At 38.9% G+C, this 20,403-nt stretch overlaps 1 protein-coding gene across 9 annotated transcripts in view; it reads left to right on the top strand.

Annotated features, from left to right (window-relative positions):
* The window catches only part of Root (ciliary rootlet coiled-coil, rootletin), a 348,852-nt gene that overhangs the window by 212,019 nt on the left and 116,430 nt on the right, over positions 1 to 20,403 (top strand). For all 9 annotated transcript variants that reach the window (XM_072305010.1, XM_072305017.1, XM_072304988.1 and 6 more), the window contains one exon: positions 1,984 to 2,130. In XM_072305010.1, coding sequence (XP_072161111.1) covers positions 1,984 to 2,130 — 147 coding nt within the window. The remainder of the gene's footprint in view (positions 1 to 1,983; positions 2,131 to 20,403) is intronic.

Raw genomic sequence — 20,403 nt, 5'->3', positions numbered from 1 at the left:
CATTACATTACTATCTATTCTATCTTCTATATATTTAATATCCTAAGGCTTTTTTTTGTCCTTCTTCAGTTTGTGCTAATTCGATCTCGGAAACTACTGGACCGATTTTCCTCGGATTTGTTTTAAATGAAAGCTCTTAGGCTGTAGATGTGCCAACATCCCTTGGTTTTTCGATTCGCGCGACCGATGTTGCAAAATTTACCTCGATTTGATAACGAAATATTTGCATCTTTGCCGCTGGACGAGTTATATGGTTGGGGGACCTCCCACCCTCTGATTTTCCGTTTCCCTCTCCACGTAAACCCATCCCTACCTGCCGTTAACACGTGTCACCCATCTACTCTGGCACGGGTCCCGTGGCAGTATACCTCCTTTCCTTATGCCGCCTGACTCGGAACACCTGCTACGCACTTCCTCCGTCGCATTGCTCATAATCAGTTCTCGGTTTGTCCAGGTTTCTTATTAGTGCGTCTAGAGTTTTGCTTTCTTGATTTTGTCTTTAGTTTTTTTTTTTTGTACATGAAAATTACTTAATTTTGATGTTTCTTTTTCAGAAGATAATTTTCCTTTTTACGGCAGCACAGGTTTTATTAATAATTAACTTTTGTCAGCAGCTCATGTGTTCTTCCAAGAGAATCGGTAATTAATCTTCACCCTTTTGCACCGTTAAATCTTCACAAAGTGTTTTGATTTTTTTCTTAGGAGTGTTATTTATTTTTCAAGGATGTTTCTTTTTCTAGAAGTAGGTGTTTATCATTATTAGTTTCTTATTCTTTGTTTTTGAATGTATCAATTTTCTTTCAGGAAGTCCACTAATTATTCATAGTAGCAACATTTGGCTCGCGAAGCGAGCCAACATTCACTCGCGGAGCGAGTGACTGGGGGTCCAGGCTGGGGGCGAAGCCACCGGCTAGCGGCGCAAGCGAGCGTAGCGAGCTGAAGCAGCTAGTTCCCATTCTTCAGCTTTGCGCCATCTCATCTAATTGGGGAAGAAACAATACCGCCTCAGTGGAATTCTAATACTGTCACAGACTTGTGAAAAAATGTTATTTTGGTCATTTTGTGGGAGGAACGGATGATCAGTGAATCCTAAGATTATTGAAGTATTTCTATCATAGTCATATCACTCTCTTTGAAAAAACATTCAGTCGCCTCTTCCACATGGCAAGATGCCAACAAATGGTTGCCAAAAATGTGAGGCCATCATTATCTAGGTTACATCCCCCTTCACGTAGAATGAGAACCCATGTACCTCTATGACTACTGTTTTGAGTGCAGTTCATAAAATTCACTTTACCAATTTTATGTTTTTTTCTTTGCCTCATCCGTCCTTTTAATGCTGACTATAATTACTATTTCCCTCCTCTGCCATGTTCTCCGAAGATTCCATGAAAAGTATGATAAATTAGTCGAGTGGGTGAGAGTTACTTTGAGAAATATGCAGAATCATTCATCATTTATGTTGAGTGGTATGATTGAGTTGGTCATTATCATGACGAGTTCATAATCACGAGGCAAAATATATTGTATTGCTGAAAAAAAAAAAAAAAAATCTCGTCAAAAAAAAAATCCTTGTAAACATTTTGTTTCGGAGGTGTTTGAATATTCTTGCTTTTTTACCAAGACAGCGTATCAGACTAGGAAAAGGCGAATTTTTTTCTTCTCTTTCTCGACAGATATCTAAAAAGTCAATGAGAATTCAATTATCAATGAAGTTTAAAACTTCTGCAACAACACATGTACGCAAATTTTAATTTTTTTTTTTAAGTGTGTTATATCCGTATGTGCTGATCTTGTTCCTAGAATTTTCAACAAAAATTCCAGTGTGTTTCGATGAGTGATGGTCTTGCTCCATCTATTTAATATCATGTGTAGCTTTCTTAACCACATCGTGTTTGATGGAATGGATGAATTATTGAAAATGAATTGAACTGAATGTTTTTCAGAAGAAGTCACACTGAATGTTAGTCATTTAATTTATAGGAAAAACAGCAACAACATCTGACGGTGGAAAATTCTGAATTGAGGTCAAAATTAACTTCGATTCGTTCAGAAAATGAAGCCCTAATGAACGAATTAAAAGTAAAAGAAGAAAGAGTTCAGCAACTTCTGCGGGAAATCAGCTCGCTCGTAAGTAGCCATCACAATGTTTACCTATATAACACCTAATATTGTTGAAAATCTTCCAGCAAATTTTTTAAAAATGTATTTTTCCAGAGAGAGGAGTCAGCTGTTTGAGAAGAGGCCACACCCTTATATCGCATCCTTTCACACCATGAATAGATTTCTTTTTTTTTCCATGTTCTGTAAAATCTATACAAAATTTAATAGAAAAGCGAAAAGTTAGTCATGTATATGCGTACATTGGTTCAGTGTCGACCTCACAAGATTATTTTTTCTGTTAATTTTTTTTTTTTTAAATTTGTATTGCAATTTTCAAGATTTAGTCAAAATACATTCTTCAGCTGTTCCTTCTTAAATATAGGCCCTACTGTAGAGGTCACCTAAATCTTATACAAAAATTTCAAGGACAGAAATGGAGAAATTAATAGTTTAAAAAGTATAGGTATGATCCAAATAGCCCGTTGCCTTCAATCCGAAAATTGTAAAAACCCTGCACTTTTTGATTGGAATATGCCGCTTTCAGGGCTCATTGGTGGTGCATTAGGAGTAATTCCGGAAGGGGCAACATTCTGAGACCCGCGACTGGAGCCAGATGGCGGCCGTTAAAGTCCGTCATTTTGTTTTTTTTCAAAACGCGGTACGTTGAATACTAGGTATCGATCCGATTTTGAACAATTTTTTTTTTCCAATGATACGTACTTTCTTGGAGAATAAGTTTATTCATTACCCATTTTTCTGTTGGACTTATATTTTCTTTAAAATTGGGAAAAATCAAAAGGAGTGGTATCGATTAGGGCCGATTTTGGTCCCACTTCAAAAAATCATCTGAACCCGTATTTTAAGTACCCTAGGGTAGGTGCATTCAGGAGTAGGAGTAAGAGTAGGAGGTCAGGTAAAACGGTATTTTTTCTAAAAGTCAATAACTCCATCATTTTTTACCGAAGAAATGTCAGAGGGCGTTTTGGGTGTGCCAGCAGGAGGCTGACAATAAGTCCCCGAACAGACCATTCAATGTTAGTCACTAATAGATAAAAGACCTTAATTTAATTTTTTAACTGTAATCTAATGTATTTTAATACTAAGTATACAATTTGTATATGTTTGTACACAATAAATTGACTTGTTTAAGAATAAAAAAGAAGAAAAAATAAATTCCATTAGTAGGGGCTTTACCAAAAAAAAAAAAAAAAAAAAAAACGAAAAAAACGAAAAAGCCTTTTGTTAAGCTACTGATGAGTACTTTACGAAACCACACTTTTTTCGGTTCCGACAATTAGGACAGCCACTGTGACGTCATAACTGAACTTGTGTGGTATTTTTTTCAAAAATTGCACTCCCCATAACTCGAGAACCACGCATCTTAGAGGATTTTGGTGCGGAACTTTTCTGCTTGTTTTGAGCCAAACAACAACCCCTGAAAGTTTGTCACCTATTCCGGTTTCTCGACTTTGGGACCGTTTTTCGTGTAGACAGTCCAAGCTGAGAGAGAATGTCAAGTATCGAATCCTATCGAATTTTTTGCGTTCTCTCTGAATTTGTTACTGTTTTTGTTGTACTACAAACTGAAAATGCTCCCCAAACCCCCCAAAAAACCCCAACCCCCCAGAAAAAACCCGCCAAAAATCGTGAAAAACGCTCTGAATGGCCCATTCAACGTGATATTTCACAATTTTCACTCGTTCCAATCGAAAGTACGCAAAAAATTACCTCGACACAGGTATCCCATGAATGATTGGCGAATCTTCCCGGAGGGTTAGGGAATTTTCATAATTAATTAAAGGATGGTTCCATTCAACAAAAGTCTATTTTTAACTATGAGCGCAATTTTTTCACTCCGTAATTTTTTGCGTGTTTCATGTACTGATATGTAACTTGAAGCTACGGAACCTTAGGCGCGTCTGGACGCGGCGTCCTGGACGCCGGCGGAAATTCTGCTACCGAGTCGAGGGCGAGAAGACGCTCACATTTTGGAGCACGGCACCTTAGGAGCGGAATCCGTGGATTTTTTCCGCTCTGTCCGCCGTCAATTTCTCGAATTTTCGTTGATCGGACAGTATGCTCTGGGCCGCGAAAATGGCTGTACGCGCTTTTTTTTAGGAGGGTGTGGATTCGATCGACAAAAATCGACCGAAAAATAAAAACGTGAATCGATCGACACCAATCGATGGACAAATTACTAAAAAACGGGTGTCGATTCGATCGACAAAAAATGTGGATCGATAGACGAGAAATGATTGACAATTAAAAGGAAAACCGGTATCTAGTCAATCGACATGAATCGATCGAAAAACCAAAACGTGAACCAATCGACGTAATTCGATCGATTCACAACTTGGTCGATCGATTCACGGGTTTGTCGATCAACTCACAGGTTTGTCGATCGACTCATAGGTTTTTCGATCGATTCGCAGGTTTGTCGATCGACTCATAGGTTTGTCGATCGATTCACAGGTTTGTCGATAGACTCACAGGTTTGTCGATCTATCCACGGCTTTTGTCGATTGATTCACGGGTGGGTCGGTCGATCCACGGCTCTTGTCGATCGATTCACGGAATTTTCGATCGATTCGCGGCTTTTGTCGATCAATTCACGGCCTTTGTGATCGATTCGTGGGTTTGTCGAACTAAACACATTCAAAAATCGGTAGGAAAGGCAGCGGACTGAGCGGAATTTCTCGGCGTCTTCGCTCCGATCTGTTCGCGACAGATCGGAGCGTCCTCGATCGGCGTTTTCCGCAGCGTCTCTTCGCCGCTAAGGTGCCGTCCCCGCGCAAAAATCATTAGACAGATTTATCGGCGTCTGGACGCCGCGACCAGGACGCCGCGTCCAGACGCGCCTAAGGTTCCGTACCTTAAATCTGTTGAATTTTGGTGATGTGGCAAAATTGCGCTGGGTGTAAATGAAGACTAATTAATCATGGAAAATGCAGTTTTTTCGGTTTTCTCAAGTTTAGAGCTGTTTTTCGTGTTGACATTTCAAGCTAAGAAAACGTCCAACCAATTTTATCCAACGGATTTTTTACGCTCTTTTTGAATCTACAATCGTTTTTGTTGTATCATTAACCATTTTCTAGTTACAGGTAAAAAATTTCCAAAAAAACCCAAAAATCGTTGAAAATGTCCAGAATGACCCACTGAAAGTGGGTTTAGCCAATTGTCGCCTGTTCCATTGAAAAGTACGCAAAAAATTACGTATATGAATCTCCCGTGTTCATGAAGCAAAGCTTTTCTGGGCTCGTCATAAAATTAAAACCATTTTTCAGCCAAAATATTGAGTCGGCTGTTTTGGCAGGGAAACGATGCACAGTCGCAAAAACATTTTGCGCCAGAATGCACCTAACCTAGGGTACTTAAAATATAGATTCAGATGATTTTTTGAAGTGGGGCCAAAATCGGCCCTTATCGATACCACTCCTTTTTCAAATTTGTGGAAATTTTAAGGTCAAATAACTTTTTTACAGGCGAGAAAATTGATATTTTGCCTTCTGTGACGGAGCTGTAGAATTGGTTGGCCTTTAATTAGAACCAAAACCATTTTCGTGCGATAATAAATAAGCTCGTGAGAGCAACTTGAGAGTTGCGTACCCTGCGCCGCGGGACTGGTTTCGGCGCCCTATACGGCCGCCGCGCCGCGACCCTTCAATGTGCTGTATTTCGGTTGCTGTCCGATCGTTTTGAATCAATTTTTTTATGAGCAGATTTACTCATGAAGAATTAGCTCCTTAAACAATTTTGGCGTCAGCGTGATAATTTTTCAAAAATTTCCAGGGGAAACAAAAATTTGCAAATTTTCGAAAATGTTGGAGTTAGATAATGCCTAACAGGCGAATAAATATGAATGTTCCGTCATAATAAGTAGACGTAGGCTTGATTCAGATTAAATTTGATACCCTAACCAAATTTTTATGATGAAAAACAAACCCACGAGAGTAATTTTTGTGAAAAGCGACGCGACGGTGCGTGCCATACGGCGCGTGACCCGTGTAGGGTCGTCAATTCCCTTCACTGCCGTGTAGTTCGGTTGCTACTGGATCCGAAAAGATCATTTCGATACCTACGTCGTATATTTGATAACATCATCATCCCTGCGTGATCAAAATTAAACCCATGACAGCAATTTCATTTCATTTATAAAATTTATCGCATTCCTACAGAATATCTCAATGGAACAAAAAAGGACACAAATATCCTCATAACGAGATTAGGTGATCCGTATTATCTGTTAGACACTTAATTCGAAAATGACCTTGATTTTTTCCCATCACCTCCAATTTTCCGGGAAAATTTGCAATTTTTCTGGCATTTTTGGTATTTTCGTGACTGTTATACCCTGGAAAATGTACGTAATCGTAAAATTTTTCTCAATTACAAGATACGTCCGTTCCGATGTATTTTGAGCCGCTGAATTCAAAAATGGCTTCTATACTTTTGTCTATCACCTCTCTGTTTTCTAGAAGAGCCACTTTTCTCGGAAAAATGCGAGGGTGTAAATGCTTTTTCGGACTGCGGTTCCCACTTCCAGGGAAATTTAAAGAATTTCTCGCAAATAGGTAATTTAAGCTGAAAATTTCGAACATGGAATCGATATAATATTTTAACTCTCACAATTTTTCTGAAAAAGCTGAGTATCGTTGTGAAAATAAGCACCTATTTTTGGGAATTTTCGATGTTTTCGTGACAGTTACTCCCTGCCTTATGTTTGTTAAATGTCACGCAGACGTTTAAGATATATCTTTTGGATGTATTTTGAGTCGCTGAGCCCAAATGTGGCCTCCACTCTTTTCTATCAAACCCCCCCCCCCCCCCAGTTATCTAGGAAGCCCTTTATTCCCGGGAGTATAAGTGAGTTCGACTTTTTTTTTTCATGGATGTAGTTTTTATTTTATAAAGTTCCTGGACCTGTGATGGAAACTTTCGTCTAAATTACAGGATGCTGAATCTGAATTTGACCTCCCAAGTGGCATTTTTCGACGGAAAAATCGCGATTTTTCGAAATTAAATTGCGATTTTTTTACGATTTTTTCGCCGATAAAATCGCCAAAAAAATGGGGTATGCGCTGCATCTCACCGCGTCTTCAGCCGATTTCCGTCAGGTTCAGCCGGTCAAGTCCTTTGATGAAGACGAGCGTAAAATCACCGGAGCCTCAAACTCGAGTCGCAGCGAGGCCAGCACATTGCCACTAGGCTATGCTACTATATGGCTAGTGAGTGCGAATTCAAGCCTCTTAGATGGATCGGCGCTTCGCAACCTCACAACTTTTGTCATTGCGTAGACTGACACCGAGTTGTCATTGAACTTTTTTTAATTTTCCCCCCTCTGTATTTTAGTTCATACCTTGAAATACGGTTGGTAAAATAAGGTTCTCTAATCTTATCATTCTATCTCGGTAAAATTATCAACAAAAGTGAGATAGCAAAGTTACCGATGGACCTTGGTCAAAACGCCAATATTTTTTATCGACTGTGCGGTAGAATCACCGAGATAAAATGGTAAAGTTACCGGGGAATTGATTACCAATAAAAGTGGTATTCTTACCTGAAAAAACCAGTAAAAATACCGGTTTTTAGGTAAGCTTACCAGTCTGTCTTGGTAACATTACCAATCAGTGTGGGCGTACCTCCCACCATCCAAACCCCGTATCGAATCGTTCTTACACCTCCGCTAATTGTAATTTAACCCCTCGAAACAAACTCCGCGTCACCCCACTCCTCCTCTCCTCACTCCCAACCCCACCTCATACCCTTTCCCTTATGACCATGCAGAGGCGATTTTAGAGGTTGGGACATTTTCATCTTAATTGCAGGGGGGGGGGGGGGGGGCGGCGGCGGCGGCGGCGGCGGCATAGAAACATATTTCATAAGCGTCATTCATGCGTTAATGGGCGTTGATGAGAAATTGCAATTTATTGCAATTTTGTCTCTATAAAATCGCGTTCGATAAAGTCGAGATTATCGCAATTTTTCTCTCGATAATATTGCGATAAATCGCTGTCGATAAAATCGCGATTTCATTGCAATTTAATGCGATGAATTCGCAATTCATCGCGATTTTTATCCGATAATATTGCAATAAATCGACGTCGATAAAAGCGCGGTACATTCTCCGATTAAATCGCAATTTATCGCTATCACTGCTACTTGGGCTTCACTTTTTTCCCATTGCATTCTATTTGTCAGGAAAAGTCGATTTTTGTCTTGAAACACTGTCCCATTCGGCTGTATATTAACAGCTCATAAAAACATAAATACAAGAAGATTAAGAATAACGCTTCTTTCAATGCCCTTGTGCTGTACATAGTTTATTAACAATAAATAGGTCAAGGCCTTTCAATCACATAGGATCATCTTCATGTTCTTTTCCCCAAAATTATATCTCTAATAGATACCAAAATATACTTACGGAAGAATCACGCTTGCACCGGTTCAGAAAAATGTATTAAAAAAATTTTGCATGCATGACGAAAATCGTCAAATTTGAGCGTTTATTCGGAAGGAAGTGGTTCTACTAGAAAACTGTGCTTTACTAGGCAAAAATATACAGGCCATTTTTGAACTCATAGCGGCTCAAAATACATCGGAAGGGACGTATCTCGTAATTGAGAAAAATTTTACGATTACACTGAAAAAAATGTTTCCTAAATAAAAGGCGGAGCCGTCTTAGACCAAGTAAACCGGATACTTAAAAAGTATCGACAAGAAACGGAAGTTTGAACTAAGACATCGGAGTTACCTTGGATCAAGAAATAGCGTTTTCTCAAGCCAACGCTCCACGTTCTCTTAAAAAAAGAAAGCGTTTACTTGAAAAAAGGAAACATTCCATGCCGTGAAAGTATTTCCTAAATTTAATAAATTATCGTAGGTTTGAAGTGAGTATCTGTCGTATTGATCTAGGTAAACTGTTTACTTAGAAATAGGAAACGGTTGCGTAACTCCCACGTGCATTTACTGGCTTCAAATTAATGGTTGGTTTAAAATTAGTAAACAGCGTGTTGGACGGGAATGCGCGTTTATTTTATTGAAATAATGGTGGTTCTCACAATTATGGCTCTCACCATTATTGTGATAGTGAATATGCGTGAGACCTGATGGGTTAAGATTTTTTGAACTCGAAAAGATGAATTTGGAGCAAATAAGAAATACGCGTGTTACTGTCGTAACTTTTTTCACGTTTATATTTTTTTCTTTCCCATCTTATATTAATTTTTAATCTTTTTAAAAAGAATTTAATACAATTCACCTTTTTTAAAATTTTCTCTCTTCATTTTCCTTGAAGAATCGCTGACTTTAAAAAATACGAATAAAGAATGAAACTCTTCGAAAATTTTTGTAACATAATAACTTTTTATTTTTGATGACTGAGATTGTTACATTTTTTTAAATATTAAAAGTCCTATTCAATTCGACTATAATATTCAAGAATATTCTGGACCATTTATTAGACTTTTCTATTTCAATTAGAATATTCATAGTTCTATTCAATAGTTCTAATTAATTAATTCACATCGGGCGGAAAAGAAAGAATGTGAGCACTTTAAAAGAAACATTAATAGTTCTAATTCCTTACTTTAAAATATAAGATTTGAAAATTAAGGTTTGAGATTTTTTGGATTAAGGCATCTTTTTCCGTGGACAGTCACAATTTATTCATAAAAAAAGTTCAATCTTCGATTACTCTTATATTTTACTCAGTTTACATAATCACACGCATGACGTTCTAATGTTTTATTGTATAGCTGCACTTCCTTTTCGTTACACTCTCTAAAGTTGATAGGAAGGTGGTAAAGAAGTGCTGGATGGATCCACCCTATTTTGCAGGGAAACAAGGTGAAAAGGTTTAAATACTTCAATTACGGTAAAACATGTTGAGCTCTTATGAGTATCCGTACAAGACTGAGGAAGGGGGGGGGGGGAGATCGGTCCCAACAGGCCCTTCGACCCAAAATTTCCCCGGACACCAATGAATCAAAGTTTTAAATATCAACAATTTTGCACTTGCAAATTCCTTTCGAAAATACAGAAAAAACTTTATTTTTTTTCGATCCACTCCATCGTCGCGTCCATAAATCAAAGGGACCCGGAAAATCGATATTGAACAGTGAATACACTACGTAGCAGCAGAGTTATTCGATTATCTTTATCTGTCAACTTGGTGGGTAACATGCTGAAAAGTATGATTCTCTCCACATTTTTTAATTCCTTCCTCGGCCCTTGGCATAAGCATGCCTTTTATTTGACTTTTTTTAATTCTATCTGCGAGGGACCTTCCATTCATCAGGACAGGAAAAGTAAGGAAGAAAATAAAAAAAAAAATGCGATTGTTTAGTGTGAAGAAATACATTGTTCGATGAAACTGAACTGATGCAAGTATTAAGTCCTCTTAATGAGGCCCCCTTCACTTAAAAGTAAAAATTAAAACTTCAAATGCAGAATGCCGATCTATTTAAAACAATGCAAATATTTTCCTCTTCTTCTCCTTCTTTACTTCTTTATTTATTTAATTTTTTGTCGACGCCGAGCATATGAGTGATTTCTCAAAGGACACATTGAATGAATTTCTCCCTAAATAACAATTATTTTGTAGACAATTATAATGGGCATCTTGATTTTTTAACTTCCGTCTCCTTTTATTCTGTCATAAATGGTGTTGGTTTAAGCAGATGCTAACGGCATGCATCTGGCAGCAATTGCATGCATCATTCTCATAAGAGGCGTCACCATCCGGTCTACTAATTTTAAGGGAACTGGTTTCTTCTTAGAAGCAAAATGTTGTATTGAAAGTAGGCAACCGCACATGTCCCATGCCGCATCCGTTCCCCGCGGAAGGGACTCACTCCGTTTACTACTTTTAAGGTAACTGGTTTCTTCTTTGACGTAGCGTGTTTTCTTTCATCAAACAAGCTGTTGGGTTATTAAAAGGCAACAACGACTAGCTAATTGGACGGAGTTAAACAGAAAGGAACCAAGCCACATCGGGATCGAACCGAGAAAAAGAGGTTTAAAGTTTGGCTCCTGCGTAAGACTCAATGTAAAAGATAAACCTAAAGTGCAATTTCTGCAAAATTTGCTCGAACAAAAACTTTGAAATTTTGGCGATAGATAGTAGAGCAGTGGTTGAGTTCAAAACCACTCATAACTCAATTTTTTCCAAAATGTGGGTTGGTTCCTTTCTGCTTAACTCAGTCCAATTGTATCATGCTCCACTGAAGGTGTTCACCCCGTTTACTAATTTCAAGGAAACAGGTTTCTTCTTTCGACACAACGTGTTTTTTGTTACCAAGCGAGCTGTTGGGTTAAAATAAGGCAACAGCATCTGGCTTATTGCATCCTCCCCCGCTGAGGGCATTTGCCCCGTTTACTAATTTTGAGGAAACCGGTTTTTTCTTTCAACGTAACGTGTTTCACTGTACCAAGCAAGCTGTTGAATTGAAAAAAATCAACGGGTGTATTGCTAATTGCATCCGGTCGCCTCGAAAGGAGTTAGCCCCGTTTCCTAATTTTAAGAAAACTGGTATCTTCTTTTGACGCAACGCGTTTTACTTTATCAAGCAAGCTGTTGACTTAAAAAGAGGCAACGGCCGGACTCGGAAGGCGTTCACGCCGTTTACTAGTTTTGAAGAAACTGGTTTCTTCATTCAAGCAAAAGTTGGCTTATTTTAAAACAACGTTTATTTTACTTAAGAAAACACGATTCGCTTGTTTCAAGCGAATCATGTTGTCTTACATTAAGAAAACCATTAGTTTCTTCCAAGTCAAACCCGTTTTGAAATAAGTAAAAAATCCAAGTAGACGCGTTTACTTAAATTCAGGAAATCTTTTTTTTCCGTGTACATTTTCCAGGGGATTACAGTCGCAAAAGTACCAAAAATGCCAAAAAATTGCACATTTTCCCCGGAAAAGTGAAGGGCGAATGGCGATGGGAAAAAATCAAGGTCATTCTCGAATTCAGTGTCTTAAATAAAATAAGGATCATTTCATCTCGTCTTAAGGATATTTGCGTAATTTTTTTTTTGGTTCCATTGAGATATTCTGTAGGAATGTGATAAACTTTATGAATGAAATGAAATTGCTGTCATGGGTTTAATTTTGATCATGCAGAGCTGATGATGTTATCTTATTATACGACGTAAGTATACTTTCCCAGATCCGGCCAATGAGGCAAAGCCTTGATTTCAGTTTCTATAGAACGAAATGATCTTATCGGATCTATTAGCAACCGAATTACATGGCAGTGAAGGGCGTTAACGACCCCACACGGATCACGCGCGTGTGACGCGCACCGTTGCGTTTCACATAAATTACTCTCTGGGTTTGTTTATCATCGTACAAAGGGGTGTATGCAAAATTTTCCCCTACATGGATGTTGACCAATTTTCAATGTCATTCTTCATTTTAGGATACGCTTTTTCCCAAAATTTCAAGGACTGAAATGAATTTCTTTCCGCGTAGCAGCGTTGCCAAGTTGAAAACCGTTGATTTCCATATCATTCGAACGAAAAAAGATATTGCGGTGCGGTTTGCGCTAAAATTCTTCAAAAATTGCGGTCTTTTGAAGTATGCGATAAATTTGATCGTTTCGGTAATTTAAGAGTGCAATGATGCCATTTTTCACATTTTCTTAGGGGCCAATTTTTTTTTCAACCCTAGTACATCGTTAAATGCCAAATTCTCGATTCGAACAAAAAGCTGCTCATTTTATTTGTCGTACTTTTCTTTACATTTTGATATATTATACTTCCCAGGGAAACGATTGGCATGCGAGATATGAGCTATCAAAGTTTACATTTGGTGCGCGCCGACTGGAATCCGAGCCCTCCGGGCACACACTCTCCCTTGCCACCGGCAAGCTTTACAATGTGATTCTTGTATATTGTTTGCGTACTTTCCATTTTTGGCCTTTTGAAAAGGCATCCTATCCGATGAATTCATAGAGGCCTTGCGGTCAATTGTCGCCATTTTTCACCCATTTGTAGGGTTTTTACAATTTTACTTTAGTAAAACTCAAGTTAAACTGGAAATTATGCCTTTATATGGAAGAAACGTAAAAAAATGAATAAAAGTATTGGTGTACATTTTTCCTATGTTTCCAAATTTTTTAGAAAATCGTTCCAAAGAGCCAAAAACTGGATTAATCATCACGTCAAAGGTTTTAAGAAGTGAATGATGACTCTCATGTAAAAAATATGAATTTTTAGTTTCGCTTTAAAACAAATACATATGTAACATGGAAAATCACGATACGTCTCACTTTGGTGAATGTTATTCGACCTTTAGTCACACTCCTTATATATCCTCGTCATATGTATCACGATAAAAATTTCAATACGTTTCTTTTTCGTGATAATTAATCCAATTTTTCCCACTTTAGGACGATTTTTCTCCAGAATTTGGCAACATAACAGCCACAGAAAAACATTACTGATGTAATTTTTACGTTATTCCCATAAATATGCCTGGTTTTAAAGTTAAATTAAGTCGAACACGTGTAAAATTGGAAAACCCTTAAAAACTGGCAAACAACGGCAACAGTGGTCCGTAAGCCCCCTATAGTTAACCAGAGGCTATTTTTATGGCCAAAAATGAAACGTAAGGGAGAAAATACCTATGATACACCCCTAAAGAGTGTGACTAAAGGTCGAATAAACATTCAAAAGAGCTACCTTAAGTGTAAAGAAGGTTGCAAAACAAGACATCTTCGTCAATTTTCATATCGTGGGAATCCACGTACAACAAACTATGCTTATTTAACCTGTTTTATGGATGGGTAGGAGCTGTTACGTACGCCAACAGGAAAGTTGTGCCTCACTTTCTTGAACCTTAAGCGTGGCAAAATATAAAATTTTTGCCATTTTTGCCTCTTTGGAACGATTTTCTCGAAACTTTGGCAAAAGTAGGGCAAGGGAAAAGTTACACATGTCTTTTATTCATTTTCTTACGTTCCTTCCAAAAAAGAGCTCAGTTTTCAGTTTAAGCTAAGTTTTACTTTTAAGGGTCATTCCATTGTTACGGGTGTAACAACAATTTAACTTTAAACAAGAATTTGTACACTTACTTCGGGTTCAATTAAGAAATTTTCTGCAGGAGCAGAAAGAACTTTTTTTTATAGATCATTACAGTTTATCAGAAATTATTTTTACTTTGTTCCATTCCTCAGAAAAAATTAAAAGGCTGCGTTACGGGTGTGACCGATTTTGGAAGTAAGTTTTGCCTCATAGTGAGTGTAAAGTGGAAACTCAGCGAATTTTATGAATGTAAAAATCTGATTAAATTATATAATGAAGCCAAGGTTTTTTGCTTCGACTGCTGATGATCTGTTTTCAATTATCTTTTTTTCTTTCCTTGAAAAATGGGAAAGTTTGCGTTATGTGTGTAACGTTACGGGTGTGGCAAATTGTCTCTCTGAGGTCCATCATTTCTGAGAGAGTTTAAAAGTTAAAAAACTCTCTTTTCTCCTCATATTCTTACTGTAGGCAGTCTTAAGCAGTAGATCAATCAGCAATTTGACGCATTTTAAAGGTACGGAACCTTAGGCGCGTCTATCCGCGGCGTCCTGGACGCCGGCGGAAAACTCTGCTACCGAGTCGAGGGAGAAAAGACGCTCACATTTTGGAGCACGGCACCTTAGGTGTGGAATTCGTGGATTTTTTCCGCTCTTTCCGCTGTCAATTTCTCGAATTTTCGTTGATCGGACAGTATGCTTTGAGCCGTAAAAATGGCTGGACACGCTTTTTTTTAGGAGGGTGTGGATTCGATCGACAAGAATGGATCGAAAAATAAAAACGTAAATCGATGGACACCGATGTGATGGACAAATTATTAAAAAACCAATGTCGATTTGATCGACATGAATCGATCGGAAAAGACGTGAATCGGTCAACGAGAAATGATTGACAATTAATTTTAAAAAAAAAACCGGTATCAATTCAATCGACATGAATCGATCGAAAAACCAAAGCGTGAACCGATCGACGTAATTCGATCGACTCACAGCTCGGTCGATCGATTCACAGGTTTGTCGATCGATTCACGGCTTTTGTCGATCAATTCACGGCTTTTGTGATCGATTCGCGGGTTTGTCGAACTAAGTACATTCGAAAATCGGTAGGAAAGGCAGCAGACTGAGCGGAATTTGTCGGCGTCTCCGCTCCGACCGCTCCGTCTCCGCCGCGGACAGACGCGCCTAAGGAGCGGGAATATTTGAACGACTCAATTACTTTTGAGGTTAATCAGTATCAACTTTTGTAAACAAAGCACTTGTAGAATTGATTGTCCATGTCGAGTTTTCTTATATTGTCATAATGAGTGATGCTCGGTTGAGTGCGGCATATTTTGCCTTTTTGACGAGTGCTGCAGCTGCATCCCTTTATTTTTTAAAGTGTAAAAGGGTGCCACCAAGGTGGTGGGTAAGACCATGGGCAGATTCCCGTCGAGGTACACTGGCCATGGCTCACAACGAGATGCGAAATGAGGATGTAGAAAGCTTCACCCGAGCTTCTAATGATCTTACAATAGGTAGATATAAGCATTGAAAGTGTAGGAGTGCTAATCCAGTAAAGCACCGCACCTTCACTCCATGGTGTCGTAAAGACTGTATGTCTGCCATTATTGCAGTGAAACAAATAACTAATCGGGAATACTTATGGGAATCGCTCCTTCAAAATATGATCAAAATAAGCGGATATTGATAGGTCAACAATGTATCGCTGAAGCAGAAGCGTCTAAATCCTCTTGAGGCAACGGACGATGACAATCTTAAAAAACTGATGACGCTTCACAAATTTTAAATTTCCACATTCCCAGAGATACGCGCTGAAATCCTGTTTCTCACCCCTCTTTCCGACTGCTCTCCGAGTCCATGAGCAAGACAGGAAGAAAATAGGCAAGCTACCTACTACTGTTTGCCTACCTATGTGTTTTTTTTTCTGAAACTTGATTTTCAAAGGTGACTCATGTAAAGAGCAACTGACAAACAAGATTTCAGAACCTGCCATTGCATTTCACTAACCTAAGACACAAACCCAACCTTACCATTGATATTCTTTCGCTTACACTGTATATAATTCTCCCATTGAGATTCGATATGAACTCAATTCAAAGATGCTTTTGAATTTAATTATTCGGGTAGATTGGAATAAAGAGCTTTCGGTCTACCTGTAAAGTGCATTTACTAACATTCACTGCTGTCACAAGATATTTTTGCACAGGCAGAGCCACTTTCCACAGTTGATGGATCTCTAACGCCAAGGCTCAATTATAACAAGTGATTAAACGACCAAAAATTGTTACACGCCTCAATAAAAACCGTATTCTTATCTCAAATTGCAAATCTTGGATAACAGAGCACTCACCAAAAAATCTCCTTCCTTCTACCTCAGTATGAGAAGAGTGACGATACTTTGGAGCAATAACTTTGAACTAGTTTCAATAAATGATGGCCTCAGAATTTGAGTCATCATTTACAAGAGATTGGATCAAAGAAATAAGTCAGCAGGTCACGGTTGTGGCTGGTCTCACACTTCCAGTAGGACAACCAGGAAATAGATACATGGATAACACACAAATTCAAGAGCTACACAGCTCTGATTGGATCAGATTCTAGATTTAATCGGTAGATTGAAATGAAAATATTCGGTGCACTACTTAAAGGGAAGCAGGGTGCCTTATCTTGAAATCTTAGGCAAATCGTGTGGATACAGTAAAAAAGTTCTCCGCAGATGATGAACTGGTAGGTAAGGCTTTCCGTACCTTAGTGTAGAACATGCCAAAATTACATTTTTCTACAGGGTGCCCCAGAACTACCGTCCCAGGACTTTTTTTCGGTTAACTTAGGTCGCACAAATTCCAGGACCGCGGGATTGAATAGGGAATTGACCCCAAGGAATCCGAATTTCTTGGTCCCAGAGTCCCCCCGACTCCCCTTGGGAGGTATACAGAAAGTCCGTACTCCGTACCTCCAAAGTCAAGGTGTAAGTCAAAATTTTGAAATTATGTAATTGGAATCAGGAAGTGCAGAAATTTTAACTTTAATCGACACCAAGAAACCCAAAATCGGCCCATCCGTGTCCAAAATACTGACCCCTGTAGGTGGATGACAGAGCCCCCTTTCTAAAAATGCAAGTTCGCAAAATTGACTCAGAGACTCGGAAAAAAGAAGTTTTTATGGGTAATAGACCCCAAAGAATCCAAGGTTGAGGGTCCCATTGTCCAGATAGTCTTTTCTAATGTCGCTCAGGTGGACCCTGAATTTGTAAATTTAATCAGTGGGGAGGGGGACGGGCTCCGGCTCCCCCTGAGCCTCATCAGAGAAGATTTTCGGTACAACGAGACCCTCAAATTCGGATTCCTTAGGGTCCATTGCCGAAGAAAACCTCCCTTTTTTCGAGTTTCTACGTCCATTTCGCGAACTTTAATTTTTTGAAAGGGGGCTCTGTCCCCCACTTTTAGGGGTCAGTATTTTGGACACGGATGGGCCGATTTTGGATTTCTTGGTGTCGATGTAAGTTAAAAAGTTCCGTACTTTCGGATTCCAATTAAATAATTACACAATTTTGACATAAACCTTGACTTTTGAAGTACGGACCCCCTTTATATCTCCCAAGGGGAGTCGGGGGGACTCCGGGACCAAGGAATTCGGATTCCTAAGAGGCAATTCCCTATTCGTCTCCGCGGTCCTGAACTTCGTATGATCTAAATCAACCAAAAAAAGAGACCGGCGCTCCGCTTCGCGCCGCGCCGGTTTTTTTTTGGGGGGGGGGGGCTTCGCCCCCCTATGCCCCCCCCAAGGCGCGCGCGTCTTTCAGGGTCGTCTGCACTTATAGTTTTTCTTCTTTTTAAGTGTCCCGCGCATCCACCGCGGGAAGAAAGTGTATTTCCCGAAGTGGGATTTTTGTAGTCATAAAATCGTACGTCTGTAAGTCATTGTGTAATGGATAGTTTTTTTTTCAGATATTTCCTTTCCTTGGGCCGCTGAGCGACGAACAGTTTGTCCAAAAACTTCCTTCCCCTGAACAACTGAGCGACGAAAAGCTTGTTCATAAACTTCTTCCCCCTGACCCACAGTGCGACGAAAATTTTGTCCAAAAACTTCCTCCCCCTGACCCACTGTGCGACGAAAATTTTGTCCAAAAACTTCCTCCCCCTGACCCACTGTGCGACGAAAATTTTGTCCAAAAACTTCTTCCTTCTCACCCACTGTGGGACGATCAGCATGTCCAAAAACTTTCTCCCCCGACCCACTGTGCGACCCTGCTCCGGCCGGCTCCCCTCATGCCGCGTCATGTTTGCCGCTACCGCGGACCGTTTTCCTCGTTGTCTGTTTTTGTAATGTTAGTGTCATCTCATGCCCTGATGAGGGAGGCAATGAGCCTCCGAAACGTTGGCAAAATAAATACTTAAATTTATATGTGTAACGGTTGTACATCTCATTTAAATCATCTAAATACATACTTATATAAATACACATGAATTTAAATGGCATATATTTTCGTGATCTACGACTTATGATCGGTGCTCTTCACAATGTCTCAGGTCTGGATTCGACATCATGGGAGAATGCAATAGTGTATTTTCTTCGGAAAATACACTAAAAACCCCTGGTACGGTAGGTCTGGGTCTATAGTAAAGGGAAAATATTTCAATCAAATTGGAAAGAGTTCAACGAATCCTAATTGAAGTCCTTTTGAGATAAGGTGTATTCACTTTAAATACTGAAATATGGCAAAAATGTCGGCTGTCTCTCTCTTATTAGATGTATGCATAACCTCTAATTAATTTTTTTTTAGTTTTGTGGCTTCTATAACCTCTAATTATGCATATGAGTGTATTTCTTGAGATAACCATAGAAAAAATAGTGAGAAAGGAGGTGGCATCTACATGATTGAAGCTTCTTCTCATTGGTTACACCTGTAACGTGTCACACCCGCAACACATTTTTACTCATTGATTGTTGCGATAAAAATTTGGAAAATATACTCTGAAGTCGTACTTGACTTGAAGATGTAGGATAAAAACTGTCATCTCAAAATGACATGAATTATAATAGTTACATTGAAAAACCCCTGTTTTTCTGTGTTACGGGTGTGTCCGTCAGTACACTTAGTTTTATAAGTTACATATATATGTAATATACAGTAATTACTTATAAAAGTTGAAACTTTGCAGGAGCACATGTTATCTGTTTCTTGACAAACGTAAACATAAACTTAAACTCGGTTTTGGGAGTAACATCAGAAAACTGTGCTGCCAAAATGTCGCTCTTTTTATCGTAGGATGAGGCTAAGCAATAGGGTTACTAAACACTTAAAAATTGCGAGAAAAAAAACGAAAGGGAGGTAAACCCCATATATTTCCAAAAACGAGAAGTATTAAAGAGTCCAAAACTCAATATTGTTAGGTCATTTGAAGGGGGGAAAAAATACCCCCCGGATTACCTAGGCGTGGAATAACCCTTCAGTAAAATTGTAAAAACCCTACAAATGGGTGAAAAATGGCGACAATTGACCGCAAGGCCTCTATGAATTCATCGGATAGGAGGCCTTTTCAAAAGGTCAGAAATGGAAAGTACGCAAACAATATACAAGAATCACATTGTAAAGCTTGCCGGTGGCAAGGGAGTGTGTGTGCCCGAGGGCTCGGATTCCAGTCGGCGCACACCAAATGTAAACTGTGATAGCTCATATCTCGCATGCCAATCGTTTCCCTGGGAAGTATAATATATCAAAATGTAAAGAAAAGTACGACAAATAAAATGAGCAGCATTTTGTTCGAATCGAGAATTTGGCATTTAACGATGTACTAGGGTTGAAAAACAATTGGCCCCTAAGAAAATGTGAAAAATGGCATCATTGCACTCTTAAATTACCGAAACGATCAAATTTATTGAAAACTTCATACGACCGCAATTTTTGAACCGCAATATCTTTTTTCGTTCGAATGATGTGGAAATCGACGGTTTTCAACTTGGCAACCCTGCTACGCGGAAAGAAATTCATTTCAGTCCTTGAAATTTTGGGAAGAGGCGTATCCTATAATCCAAGTAGCATTTTTCAACGGAAAAATCGCTATTAGATGCGATTTTGTCGGCGAGGAAATCGCTAGGATCATCAACATCTGAGCGATTATCTTCGATTTTGTTGCAATAAAATCGCGATTTCATCGCCCGGCAATTTATCGTAATATTATCACAATAAAAATCGCGATATATGGCGATTTAGTCTCGATTTTATCGACTAAAATTGATCGTGATTTTATTGAACAAAAAATTGCGATGCATAGCGATGTACT

This window comes from Bemisia tabaci, chromosome 1 (genome assembly GCF_918797505.1).
Source record: "Bemisia tabaci chromosome 1, PGI_BMITA_v3".
In the NCBI taxonomy this organism is placed as follows: Eukaryota; Metazoa; Arthropoda; class Insecta; order Hemiptera; family Aleyrodidae; genus Bemisia; species Bemisia tabaci.
This window is presented reverse-complemented; position numbering and strand designations above follow the sequence as displayed.